The sequence below is a fragment of the Podarcis vaucheri genome, assembly GCF_965113315.1.
Source record: "Podarcis vaucheri genome assembly, chromosome: 7".
Classification (NCBI taxonomy): Eukaryota; Metazoa; Chordata; class Lepidosauria; order Squamata; family Lacertidae; genus Podarcis; species Podarcis vaucheri.
In genome coordinates, this window is record NC_138765.1 from 19,207,498 (window position 1) to 19,221,853 (window position 14,356).

At 48.8% G+C, this 14,356-nt stretch overlaps 1 protein-coding gene across 2 annotated transcripts in view; it reads right to left on the reverse strand.

Annotated features, from left to right (window-relative positions):
* VSIG10L (V-set and immunoglobulin domain containing 10 like) overlaps positions 1-14,356 on the reverse strand; it is a 34,092-nt gene that overhangs the window by 18,708 nt on the left and 1,028 nt on the right. The window contains exon 2 of one of the 2 annotated variants that reach the window (XM_082231589.1): positions 2,132-2,461. The exons of the other annotated variant lie outside the window; for it this stretch is intronic. Coding sequence (XP_082087715.1) covers positions 2,132-2,461 — 330 coding nt within the window. The remainder of the gene's footprint in view (positions 1-2,131; positions 2,462-14,356) is intronic. 2 annotated transcript variants of the gene reach the window in all.

The following is a 14,356-nucleotide window of genomic DNA, read 5'->3' on the forward strand; positions in this document are numbered from 1 at the left end:
TGCTGCCCCATCTAGGCAGCCTAAGAGGGCAAATGAGGACACGCACACACCACTCAATACGAAGGTGATTTGCACATGCTACTTTATATGCACAGCTGCACATTTTGAAATGTTGATTTACATAGAAAGACAACGCACCTCCGCCACAATGTCGACATCTGTGACCCAGTGACATGTGTGCCTGCACTGTCTGCGGACTAGGAGCTAAGTATTGTTGGGCCACTCCGAGGCCATCTTTGCATTCAGATCAGACATGGGCAGCTCATCAATAAGGGACTCCTTCTAAACAGAGGACTGCTCCATCAATCCCAGTCAGCCCTAGACAGGCTCCCACCTGCCTGCCTTCCTACTTCCAACCAGTCCAAGCGGTGGCCCTGCCTATCAAGCTTCCTCTTCCTTAGTCTCAGTTATGCCCCTTGTAGAAAGCAGCAGGAGGGATGGGGAACCTAACTGGGGTTTACTTGTCTCTTCCTGTTGTGGGCTCTGGCGCCACCTACTGCTGGGCTCCCGGCCTTCCACTCCACAAGTCCCAAAGGGCACCAGCACCACTGGGGAAGCCTCTTTTACGTGGACTTTCAGGACTTCCTCGCTCTTGCCTTTAGTCCCTGCAGCCCAAGGCTGGACTGGCAGCTTTGGCAGCCAAGGACCTTCTATTGTTGGACCAGTCTTTGCCACTGGGGCCTCTTCACTCTGCCTCAGTTTAATATAATAGAGTGAAATTGCTTCATTACATGGAACAGGAGAAGAATTAAGAAGTAGCCCTGGCCTCACTTGGGAGGGAGGCGGTTAAGTCAGAGTCCTTCTGTTATTTTGCTTTTGTTTGTGCTTGGCTGATTTCTGAGTTAATCCGAGATGAGCATGGGAGAGCTTGCCTGTCTCTGGTGCAGAAAACATGAAAACAAGTGTGCTGCTGGAAGAGCAGAGTCTTCGGAAAACACACAACAGCATCTGGGACACTGATCCCTGGTATGGGAAGGGAACCTCTGCAAGCATGCCCCCGTTTTCATACCCTGAAACGCCGGAGGGCATGTTGAGAAAAGCTCTGCTCCTATGTGCACAGCCCTAGCACACCAGCGCATTGGGTGTCCCCGGTGTGCTGACATTGCAAGAGGAAGCAGGGCAACCTGCTTTCAGTGAGGTGTTGCCTTGTCACTTGCGATGCTGCAGATATAAGAGCTTCCATGGTCAGGGTTAAATAAACCTGAAGAGAGGGCAATCTGCGGGCCAGAGCAGTCAGGATCCAGGGCAACCATGCCATTAGGCAAAGGGAAGCAGCTGCCTCAGGCAGGCGATGGTGTGGGTGGCCAAAACAGCCACAAGCCATTTCTCTTTCTTTTTTATATATCTAATTTTTATTAAATTTTCTGTTTTACAGTTTAAAATACTCATTTTGCATCCTTAAGATATCAGTGACTTCCCTTCTTCTCTTTCCATGGTTCATTTTACATATCATAAATCCCCGCATATTTTACAAAAACTATGCCATTCAGTATTCCACTATTGCATCCATCAAAACTTGTTTACACTGTTAAAGGGGAGCAATTTATATAATTTGGTCACTTCCCCGGCGTGCTCTCTTTCTCTGCCCTCTGTTATCTGATCTCTTCTCTTCGATGCTTCATCAATGACTAGGAATGTAGGACATGCACTGAGCCCGAGTCACAGCTCAGACCCTAATTCTAATCTAAACTATAATATAAGTATTAGCACTTTTAAAAAAACTTTATGGAACTGTTTAGAACTTTTACAGCTATCTGGTCAGCATGACTAAGCCGCTTCTGGCGAACCAGAGCTGCACACGGAAACACCGTTTACCTTCCCACCGGAGTGGTACCTATTTATCTATTTGCACTTTGACGTGCTTTTGAACTGCTAGGTTGGCAGGAGCAGGGACTGAGCAATGGGAGCTCACCCCGTCGCGGGGATTCGAACTGCCAACCTTCTGATCAGCAAGTCCTAGGCTCTGTGGTTTAACCCGCAGCGCCACTGGCGTCCCATCAAAGTGGTACAGTAGTGCTTTAAATATATGGTGAAGATGTGGCTAGACTTTGTGAGAGGCTAAAGCCAGAGACAGGAAAGGCACTTATGCTACGGACTTGCCCATCCACAGTGGCAAAACACCAGTACTCACCGTACACCGTGACAGCGATGTTGCCTTTCTGTACCGCATTCCCTAACGGGGAGATCTCCACCGTGTAGATGCCAGAATCTGAGGTCATCACAGCCGTGATACTGAGGTTCCCACTCCCAGGGAGCACGCTGAACCGAGGATGGAATGTGTCTGCTACCACAACAGTGAAGTTGGGTCTCAAGGTTCCCATTGCTATGTTGGTTGCATTTTGCCTCCAGATAATGGTGGTTTGAGAGTGAGAGGGGGGTAAGGCAAATGGGACCGGGAGAGAAACAGAGTCCCCCACTCGCACAGCCAGAGGAGATGAAGGCAGAGCAGGAAATAAGGGAACTGAAAATGAAGAGAGGGGAGAATGAGATTATTATATTTTTTGCTAACACTCATGTGGTTCAGCGGCAATAATCACTTGAAACAAGAACTCGTATCCACACACAGAAAAGTTCTTCTACATCAGCCTTTCCCGGGCTGGCCTCCTCTAGATGTTTTGCATTTTAACTCCTATCAGCCTCAGACATGGGAGATAAAAGTCTTTTTCTTTTCTTTTATCCCATTGCTGGAAAAAGACAATGGCCTTTTCGAGAGATGTGAAAGTACGGCAGTGCTATCTGATTTGTTTCTTCTGCAAATGTCAAAGCCCATTGTTGCCTTTGTGAGGACTGATCCTGCTGTGAGGACCAGGGAGAAAACTCAATGTAGTTGGCATTTTAATAAGAGACCACCTAATTTGCACTTCTCATAGCAATGCAAGAACCAAAACACAACTATCCTTCGAAAATTCGCACTTGCCCAGATTTCGTGAACCAAGCAATGTGAACAAAAATGCATGGGGGGGGGGGGGAGAAGTGTGCATGAAAATGGATATATAGGTGGAAAGCACATCCAAAAATGTATTGTTTATTATGGGAAATAGTTTGCAGAAAGGTCCACGTTGGTCACAAGTGCATGCAAAATATGTGTTTGTTAGGAGAAATCTGTGCCAAAATACTGATGTCGCATAGACTTTTTTAAAAAATCACAAACTGCTGCAGAAATTAGGAGAACTGCATTTAAGAGCTTATACAGTGGTACCCCGCAAGACGAATGCCTCGCAAGACGGAAAACCCGCTAGACGAAAGGGTTTTCCGTTTTGGAGGCGCTTCGCAAAAGAATTTCCCTATGGGCTTGATTTGCAAGACGAAAGCCCATAGGGAAATCTCCAGGACAGCGGGGAAGCGCAGCGCGTCTTCCTCACTGTCCTTGGACCTCCTCCGAAGGCTGGCGGTGGGGCGGAAAGACCTTCTCCCCGCGCCAGCCTTCAGAAGGCTCCTCCGAAGGCTGGCGGTGGGGAGAAAAGCCCTTCTCCCCGCGCCAGCCTTCGGAAGACTCCTCCGAAGGCTGGCGGTGGGGAGAAAAGCCCTCCTCCCCGCACCAGCCTTCGGAAGGCTCCTCCGAAGGCTGGCGGTGGGGCGGAAAGACCTTCTCCCCGCGCCAGCCTTCGGATGGCTGTCCTGAAGACTTGCGGTGGGAGGAGGGTTTTCCTTCCCACCACCAACATTCAGAATGCTGCGCCCCTTCCCCTCTGTTCCCGTACCTGTCCTGAAGGCTTGCGGTGGGGAGAAAAGCCCTTCTCCGCACCGCCAGCCTGGCAAGCGCTTTCCCTAGGAACGCATTAATTGATTTTCAATGCATTCCTATGGGAAACCGTGCTTTGCAAGACGAAAAACTCGCAAGAAGAAAAAACTTGCGGAACGAATTAATTTCGTCTTGCGAGGCACCACTGTATACACATACGTTCTCTCTGTGCTTTCCAAAAAAAGGCTTGCGTTTTCAAGCTCCATGTCCAAGCACTCTTTTCTCTCTTTTTTGCTCTGGAACTTTCCCCACTAAATCCCACTGAAATGGCAATCCACAGAGAACCTAAACGGCCTCAGCCCAGTATACCCAAAGGAGCGTCTCCACCCCCATCGTTCTGCCTGGACACTGAGGTCCAGCACCGAGGGCCTTCTGGCAGTTCCCTTGCTGAGAGAAGCAAAGCTACAGGGAACCAGGCAGAGGGCCTTCTCGGTAGTGGCACCCGCCCTGTGGAATGCCCTCCCATCAGGTGTCAAGGAAATAAACAACTACCTGACATTTAGAAGACTTCTGAAGGCAGCCGTGTTCAGGGAAGTTTTTAGTGTGTGACATTTTTATGTATTTTTAATCTTTGTTGGAAGCCGCCCAGAGTGGCTGGGGAAACCCAGCCAGATGGGCGGGGTACAAATAATTATTATTATAACCCAAATTGCCACTTTTTGCACTTTAGCTGTGAAGAGCAGGTTTTCGCGGGGAAAGCTCTGGTGCAAAAAAAAAAAAAAAAAAAAGGAGAGCCCAAAACACAGAGGTTTAAATTGCAGACCTGTGCCTGGAAAGAAGAGTCCAAGCAGTAAGTGTGGATAAGTTTGCAAAAATGAGAAACAGAGAGAAACTGAAACTGATGGATTTTGTCCAGGGCTCTCTTTTTTCAGCAGGAACTCACCAGAAATGAATTCCAGCACCTCTCAAGTGGATGCCATTGCCATTACAATGGACGCTCGGGTCGTGAACGTGATCTGTCCGGGATGCACGTTCACAACCCACAGCATTCACAACCCGCAGTGGTGTGTCTGCACACACGTGGGTTGCGATTTGGCGCTTCTGCACATGTGTGACTGCTGAAACCCAGAAGTAACCCGTTCCAGTACTTCCAGGTTTCAGCGGTCCGTAACCCATAAAAACACAGCCTGAAGCGTCTGTAACCTGAGGTATGACTGTATAAGAGAAAAAGGGAGGCATTCATGGTGAGTTCCAGCACCTCTTTTTCTAGAAAAATAGCACTGAATCTGTCCATTCCTACCCTAGTGTCAGCCTTTATTTTTCACAGGTTTTGTAGGATTTGCGTTTCGAAAACCTGCCAAACCTGTTTGCATGGAGACAACAACAGGACGAAAGGAACTGACGTGTACACTGTATAGAAAATTATGCTTCTCTCACAGAACCTTCAGCTCACTTTTTCCGTAAAAACAACTATTGCCTACATTAAGACTCTGTTTCTAATTAGCGCTAATTAATGCTACATAGCCATGAACAACAATACTAAAGCTCAGTCCCAAAGCTTGCCGGCAGCTACTTTAAATTTGTATACATTTAAATAAATTCAAAATCCGGTTAAATAATGTAACTTTATAGGGAAGGCTTGTTGTAATGGGCCCCTTCCTGGAACGAGCGGAGACTGTGAGATATCCTGCATGTCATTCACTCAGACTGTAATAGGGACACATTTATTCATTTGTTAAAGGCATTGATACCACACCCTTTAGCCAAAAAGGCTCCAGAGCAGCTTACAAATATAAAAAATAATAGTGGTAAGAAAGACCTTGCCCTCAGGCTTACAACTAAAAAAAAAGAAAAAGGTGACACAGCACATGAGGAAAAGGGAACAGGAGGGAGAAGGAAAAAAAGCAAGATCAAGACTTAAAGGGAAATCTTTTAGAACATATAATTCCTCTTGTGTGCAGATTCTGGCTGTCTTGGATAGCAGCAGTTTCCTGGGAGCCCTTCTCACCACCGACCCTGAATAGATCTGGGAGCAGAGCTGTTGACACAATCTGAACCAGGCAGGCAGGACTGCTCCTGCCACACAGCTTCTCCCCACCAGACAGCAGAATGGGAGGCCAGTGAATTTGCCAGCAGCTCACAAGCTCTGGCCTCGGCCTCCATCTTTCTGCACAGCTGCCCTGACAGGCGTTTATCTGCATCCAGACAAAGAGCCCTGCCTGATGCATTTAGCTTATAATCGGTGACCTGCATGCCATGAAACCTGCGCCAATCCTGTCATTTCCCCCAATCTGCTCCGGAGGCCACGCCGAGGGAAGCACAGGGGGTCGGATCCAGAGCAGGAGCTAAAATAGGAGGACATTTCACAGTTCTGATCCCCAGCGTCAGCTCACAAACTAGCTTGGCCCTTTTTGCATTCAAGAAACAACCAGAGGGAGCGTTTCTTGGATGAGACTTAGAGAAGCACTACAAGAGCTACGGGACACGGGTGGCACTGTGGTTTAAACCGCAGAGCCTAGGACTTGCCGATCAGAAGACTGGCAGTTTGAATCCCTGCGATGGGGTGAGCTCCTGTTGCTCGGTCCCTGCTCCTGCCAACCTAGCAGTTCGAAAGCACATCAAAGTGCAAGTAGATAAATAGGTACCACTCCGGCGGGAAGGTAAACGGTGTTTCCGTGCGCTGCTCTGGTTCGCCAGAAGCGGCTTAGTCATGCTGGCCACATGACCTGGAAGCTGTACGCTGGCTCCCTTGGCCTGTAAAGCGAGATGAGCACCGCAACCCCAGAGTCGTCCGCGACTGGACCTAATGGTCAGGGGTCCCTTTACCTTTACCTTTACAAGAGCCACAGAGGCACAGTGTGCATGTTGTCATCATCCGGTTTTGGACTACAACTCCCATCATCCTCAACCACTGGCTGCACTGGCTGAGAACGGTGGGAGTTGTAGTCCAAAACATCTGGTGTATGTGTGTTTGTGTTGGAAGTACAACAGCGGGGCTCATCCCATTGGTAACTTACAGGTTAATTCGGTTAAGGCATGGATGATGTTGGCATCTTGACTATCCCTGCCCTCCCCACCTTAGGCTGATAATGTGGGATATGAGGCGGCAAACAAGGCCGCCTCTCGATATTCAAGCCCTTCCTCTTTTCATTTCCTTCCACAAGCCCTTTTATTGTCTGTCAACACGACCGAGATGAGAGAGAGAGAGGCAACGCGCTTGGATTTATTTGCCCAGTCTAATCCGGCCCCTTCCCCTCCATCTCCGGCTCTTTGAAACCATCCATATAACAAACCCCAAGCCGGCGGGGCCTGCAGGTCTGAGCCCTTGTAAATTAAAAGCCGAACAACAGCATCGGCCACATGCCAGGGGCTGCATTAGCGGGAGCTGAGTGAGGAGAGCCGGGAGGCAGCGGGGGACGACGACAGGGGAAGATGGATGAAAATTGGCTCAGTGGGAGCCCAGCAGCCACCACAAGCTGTAATGGATGGGCCGGCTCCCTGTGGGGAAAGAGAGCGGGGCATGGATGGGAGAAGGCCATAAATCTAACAGGAGGGGGTGGGTAGGGTGGGCATCAAGGTTCCTATGTGCCGGGCCGTCCTCTAAGGAGGCAGCGGGGGGCTGATGTGAAGGTAGCCATCTTTCCCCCCTTTCTTTTCCGCTTAACAACATAGAAGGACCCCGGGCCTTTTCACAGCGGCATGCCAGGCAGAAACCAACAGGGGAAGCTTGGCCTGGGATGAAGATGCAGCAATGAGATTTCTGCCTGTCAGGCAGTCCCTGAAGGCCCCTGGCCATCTCATTTCCATCACTGAGGGCTGGTTCCTCGAGGCAGGAAGGACTGGCAGCTCCACCGCTACCACTTAATGGGTATTTGACCCCGTGCTTGTATTTCATAACCCAGGGGTAGCCCTCCAGGGGTTTTGAACGACAGTTCTCATCATTCCCAGCCAACATGGCCAAGAGTCACAGAGGATGGGAGTCGCAGGCCATGATATCTAGAGAACGCCACATTGGTGACCTCTGTTACCGCTGTTTTTAAAGGCTAGGCTTTGGCAGAGGAGATATGACAGTCTTCAAATATCTAAAGGGCTGTCACAAGGAGGACGGAGCAAGCTTGTTTTCTCCAGCTCCGGAGGGTAGGACTCGAACCGATGGCTGCAGTTTACATGAAAGGAGAGTCTGGCTAAACATCAGGGAGAACTTTGTGGCAGTAAGAGCTGTTGGACAGTGGGAAGGTGTCCCTCAGAAGGTGGCAGACTCGGAAGGTTTTTAAGCAGAGGTTGGATGGTCATCTGTCATGGATGCTCTAGCTGAGATTCCTGCATTGCAGGGGGTTGGACTAGATGACCCCTGGGGTCCCCTCCAAACTCTAGGATTCCCATCAGCCTAGAAAGCACAGCTGCCAGAAACATCTGGAGGGCACTGAATCAGAGAAGGCTGGTGTACCTATGAATAGGGAAGTCCAGTGCCAACTTATTGATACCAGTGCTGAGTGTGTTACTGTGTGTTAGTGTGTGTGTGTGTGTCATAGCTGTCAACTTTTCCCGTTTCTTGTGAGGAATCCTATTCGGAATAAGGGAATTTCCCTTTAAAAAAGGGAAACATTTACAGCTATGGTGTGTGTGTGTGCTTTGATAAAAAGGGATGTGAGTGCCAGCACAAAATGGCTTCCATGAACAGCAAAAAGAGGCTATGGTGCCATCACAAAAAAGGGTGCGTGTGACAAAGATTATATTTGTTAGTTGCTTTTCTCAGTGACTTACAAAGCAACTTCCATTAAAGCCAACTGACAACAAAAACTGAAAAACACAAATATAAAGATATTAGGGCCAGAGCCTAGGTAGAGGAAAAGAAAGTTGGTACCAAGTATGCCTCCTGGGGAGAGTATTCAACAAGTGTGGGGCTACCACTGAAAAGGCCTTCCTTGTGTTGCTGCCCTCCGAAGCTCCCATGGAGGGGGCACACGAAGAAGGGACTTAGATGATGATAGCAGGGTCTGGGTCGGTTCGTATGAGGACAGTCAGTCCTTGAGGTCTTGCAGTCCTGAACCACACAAGACTTTATAGGTCAAAACAATCTGAATTGAGCCCAGAAGCAAGTTTGTTTCGCCGTTGTGGTCATTATGACGGCCATGTGGCCAAAACAGGACTGGCACCAAATGAGAGGGAGGCATGAGTATGCTTGGGGGAAGCCCAAGTCTGGGAGGGGAATCTATGGGGCAGGGCACCTAAGGGGGTTCAAAATAACAGTGCCACGAAAACCGCCAAAGGAGTCCAGTGAGAACGGAGCAGCTCCTCCCAGTGTCCCTCTTTTCCAGGGACAGTCCCGGATTCACAGAAGCCGTCCTGATTTCTGAATTGATCCCAGAATGTCCTGGTTTTCCTTAGGACGTGCCTGTTTTCATCGGAGAAATATAGGAGGCCATGGAATGCTGAATATCCGAGGTTTTTTGGGGGGTGGCGTTCTTTGCTGGGTAGGGGAGAGATGGAGTACAGTGGTACCTCGGGTTACATACGCTTCAGGTTACAGACTGCGCTAACCCAAAAATAGTACCTCGGGTTAATAACTTTGCTTCAGGATGAGAACAGAAATCATGCTCCGGCGGCACGGTGGCAGCGGGACGCCCCATTACTTAAAGTGATGCTTCAGGTTAAGAACAGTTTCAGGTTAAGAACAGACCTCTGGAACGAATTAAGTACTTAATCTGAGGTACCACTGTATTATGAAAAAGGCATGGCAGGCTATCCGGAACACTGAACAGGAATAGACTTTTCAAGGCCCTTCGCTTGCATTAGCTCAGTAATCTTAGCTCCCATAGGGTTGGTCAATACAATTATGCCCCACACAACAGACAAGGTTGCTGTGAGGCAAAGACCGAGACCAGCCGCTGGTTCGAGGTCACTTCACGGCTGAGGTAGATCCTGAGTGAGCAAGACACATTCCCAAGCTCACCCCTCTTGCAGCTTGATCCTCCGCATTATTCGGACGTAATATATCGATGGGTCCACAATGCGACTTACTCCCAAAGAAGGGGGATTGCATCCTTTGCCGCTTTTCTCTAAAGACGGCTTTGCTGTCTTATCCCCAAGGACAACAAAAGGTGGATCACAAAGACGTTCTCTGGGTTGCAATGGGGCATTATTCATCGGCAATTGTGCCGGAGGCTCAGGGCCGCGAACCCGGCTTCACAGCACAGAATGGGAAGGTCTGAAGGGGGCTCGTAAGTGTGATCTAGCGAGCGTGCTTACAAGCCCTCTCCAACCTCGCCACCGAAAGCAGCAAGGTTAAGTGGGGACAGGGCAGGCTCAGCACACCCAGCCTCGCACTTTCAGCATGATTATAGATTAATAATTCTCACATGGGGGGAGGGGGGGATGGAAGCAACCTTGACATACTCCTGCAAATGTTGCCCAGGAAAGTACGAGTCATGGCCTACCGCAGGGCTAAGGAACCTGCATTCTGCAACACTCTGTGATCCTCCAGTGCTTTCGGACCCCTAACAGCCCCACGGAGTACAGTGGTACCTCGGGTTAAGTACTTAATTCGTTCCAGAGGTCCGTTCCTAACCTGAAACTGTTCTTAACCTGAAGCACCACTTTAGCTAATGGGGCCTCCTGCTGCCGCCATGCCGCCGGAGCACGATTTCTATTCTCATCCTGAAGCAAAGTTCTTAACCCAAGGTACTATTTCTGGGTTAGCGGAGTCTGTAACCTGAAGCGTATGTAACCTGAGGTACCACTGTATGGCCAATCCTGAGGGAATGAGAAGAGTTGTGTTCCAGCAGCATCTCAAGGGAGGAAGTTTCTACTCTGAAAGGCCTTCTGCCCTAGCATTCCCTCAGATCACTTTGCAGGAACGTCAAGGAAGGTGTGCTGTTGTCGTCTTGAAAGTACAGTGGACACTTGGGTTGCGAATGTGATCTGTGCAGGATGCACGTTAGCAACCCGCAGCATTCGCAACCCGCGTCTGCACATGCGTGGATTGCGAATCGGCACTTTGCGCATGTGCAAAGCGTGATTTAGCACTTCTGCGCATGAGTGGCGGGATGTAACCCGTTCCGGTACTTCCAGGTTTTGGTGGTCCACAACCCAAAAAAATGCAACCTGAAGCGTCTATAACCTGAGGTATGACTGCATTTCCACTGAATGTTATCTATATGGCCCAAATAACCAAACAGAACTTCATGAGGAAAACGCAAAGAAATGGAACTGAACTGAACCAAGGTTAGCCTGGGATGTTACCAGTGTTTAGGGGTACTCTCATTTTCCTACTCATATTGAAATACTGCCACTCAATGAGGCCAAACTTAGATTCACAAAATATTTAGGGGCATGCGTCGTCGTCCCCCCCCCCCCGAAAAAAGCACTGGATGTTACAGTCACGAGAAGGCTGGTTATCCAGATATTTGCAGTAAAATAGAAGAGCTGTTTCACACATGACTCACAAGATACGCAGAAATATCTGAAACCATCAGAGACGCAAGGAGTGCCAAAAATATAGAGGTCCTACATTACATCAAGGATTTTGTTTGTTTTGGTTTGGGGGTTTTAAAAAAATGATTAGAGGTTAACTTATCCCAAATTTATTGAGGGACTTGTGGAAGGGGCAAATGTAACTTTTCTTTTCTTTTAATGCATTCTATAAAATCCCACTAAACGGAGACAAAAGAGGTTAACTTTGCTTTTGCTTGCCAAGAACGGGTGTGTGTCTTTCTCAGCAAGGGAGTCATAAGCAGCGCAAAGCGGTTTCTGGAGAGGCCTGAGACCTTTTCAGCCCAATTTCAAACACAGTGACCTTTTCTCAACAAGAGCAGACACCCCAAACCTGGTCCAAATGATCCAAGTTCTGCCAGCAACTCTAAAGCTTCTTTCCACCCCCCACAAAAAATACACTATAACTGTGGCCTAGAGATGTGAGAGGGTAGGAAGAAAAAAAGATAGGGTGTGTGTGTTGGCATTGTTTGGAGCCCAATGGAAAAACATGGATGAACACTCCTCAATGGCATTTCTTGGTGACATCTGCAGCTTAAATGTGAAGCAGGAATATACCTAGTTGGGGTTTTTTTGGGTTAAACAAAACAAAACCCTGAGGTGCCGGTACTCATATATTGATGAGTGTTGTGAGTGCCAGCAGAAAGAAAGAAAGAAAGAAAGAAAGAAAGAAAGAAAGAAAGAAAGAAAGAAAGAAAGAAGAGGTGCTGCAACTCCAATGAGCAGCCTTGCAAAAAAAAGCTCATATTATACCACCGAAAAGCATATTGGGAACTGTAGTTTGTTAAAGATGCTAAGACTTGTTATGAGACCTCACTGAGCTGAAACTCCCAGAGTTCCCTGAGAAGAGGGATTGTTACACCACTCTTAGAATAGGGCTCTTCTAACAGCCCCCACCAACTTTCCAAAACTACAGTTCCCAAGATTCTTTGGTGCAAACAGGGTCTTAGCCAGGGCCAAGTGTGATGCAATAGCTTGGAGGTGGACGAGAGAGACCTGGGATCAAAGGCCCTCCCATTAAGTTCACCGGCTGGGCCATGAGGCAATTCACTCCTGCTCTCTGCCACCAACTCCATCAGTTGGTTGCTGGCAGGATAAAATTGGCGTAACCCTCAAAGAGGAAGAATGGGAGGCAAACGTGATATGCACAATTATTTTTCCACCCAGTTTCGCATAGCATTTGAAACCAGAGTGACCGCAGGGGGCAGCCCGCTATTTGAAGGACAGTCCTCTGTTTTCTGAGGGAGCGCCCATTACAAGAACAGTTTATAAAAGCAAAAGAAGCTGAAGAAACAAGTTGCCCACCTACGTGTTTGACATTTTATTATGTCTTTTTTAATGGGAAGCCACCCAGAGTGGTTGGGGTAATAATAATAATAATAATAATAATAATAATAATAATAATAATAATAATAATAATAATAATAATAATAATAATAATGCTGAGCACCTGGACCCAGGAAGTGCACAGGTCATCTGTTCACAGAATCTCCCCCACCATGGCAAGATCTATTTCGATTCAAATCCTAGTAATTATTTGCTGATTGGCATATCTCCAAACATATTCACATATGCAAATTGGTGTCCTATTTAGTCTTTGTTCTCTCTCTCTCTCTTTTGGCAACACGTTTCCTCTTTCCTGGCAATGTACGAAGCGGGCCTCCCCATTTGAGACGGCAGCTAAAGGGTTCGGATGGCCGTCGCGCAAACAGTTGCAAGCAGAAATCTTTTAAACTCCGGCATTTCTTAATTAGGGGAAAACATTAGAGATACAATTACGAATCCTGAAAAGTCAGCAAGGTTTTTCATTTTCCCTAAACTCGGTTTCTTCCTCAAGGCAGGTTATTATTAGGCTGCGTGTTCAAGGCTGCTGGCAAGAGAGCTTGGGGGCAGCCATCTCCCTTTCTGATTGCAACTGTTAATACAGGCCCGGAAGCATCGCCTGTAATAGGAGGGACTACAACCGAGGGGCGGGGGAAGGGAGGGGGCAGACAAGGTCTTTTTTTTCATTACCGCAGGCCTGCATGGCCCATCAAGTTCAATGCAGCCCACCAGGATATGCTAGGGCTCTGGTTTTCGCTGTTTAACAGAGACTGCAAAAGAAGGTTGGGATGGAAGGCTAATATCAGGTCCAAGTTTGGGCTGGTGTCCATTGCAGCTGGTAGGGCAGAAAGCAGGGGGTGGGGGATGGGGGGGGTAGAGGGCTAGGCAGAACCAGAGCCAAGGACAGGAAGAGTCAGTTAATTCTAGCATTGCCCCCAACCAGCGGCGTAGCGTGGGTTGTCAGCACCCAGGGCAAGGCAAGTAATTTGCGCCCCCTAACTTGCCGCCGCTGCCAGCTTCTTCTTGCTGCTGCCTGGTCTGGTCTGGTGTGGTTCTCTCCGGCGCTCAGCGCTGCGCTGGGCGGCCGCTGCACTGTCCCTCCCCCAAATAGTCCCTCGCTCTCTCTCCGCACCGCACGCCTGGCACCCACCCCCTCCACAGTGGGCGGCGACCCAGCGGCTCGGATCGGATTCGCACAGCCAGCACTGCAGTGAGAGAGAGTGAGCCAGGTAGGGGCAGAGAGCTGCGAGTGCGAGCGCCCCCCCCCAGATGTTGCGCCCGGTGCGGCCGGCCCCCCCTGCACCCCCCACGCTACGCCACTGCCCCCAACTCCTTCCTTGACTAATACCACAAAGGCAACACGGAGACTAAGGCTGCATTCACAGTACACATTTAAAGAACTGTAACGCCACTTTGAAAATAGTTCTGGGAGTTGTAGTTTGTTCAGGGTGCTGAGAGATGCCTATTTCCTTCTCAGAGCTACAGTTCCCAGAATGGTTTAACAATTAATTCCGTTTTTCGGAGGGAACTCTGGGAATTGTAGCTCCAGGAGGGGGACAGAGGGTCACTTGACAACTCCCAGCTCCCTAAACAAACTGCAGCTCCCATGTTTCTTTGGGGGGGCGGCGGAATCCACTAATGTTTAAAGTGGTTTCGTCATGTTTTAAATGTACAGTGGTACCTCGGGTTACAGATGCTTCAGGTTACAGACTCCGCTAACCCAGAAATAGTACCTCGGGTTAAGAACTTTGCTTCAGTATGAGCACAAAAATTGTGTGGCGGTGGCATGGCGGCAGCAGGAGGCCCCATTAGCTAAAGTGGTAGCTCAGGTTAAGAACAGTTTCAGGTTAAGAATGGACC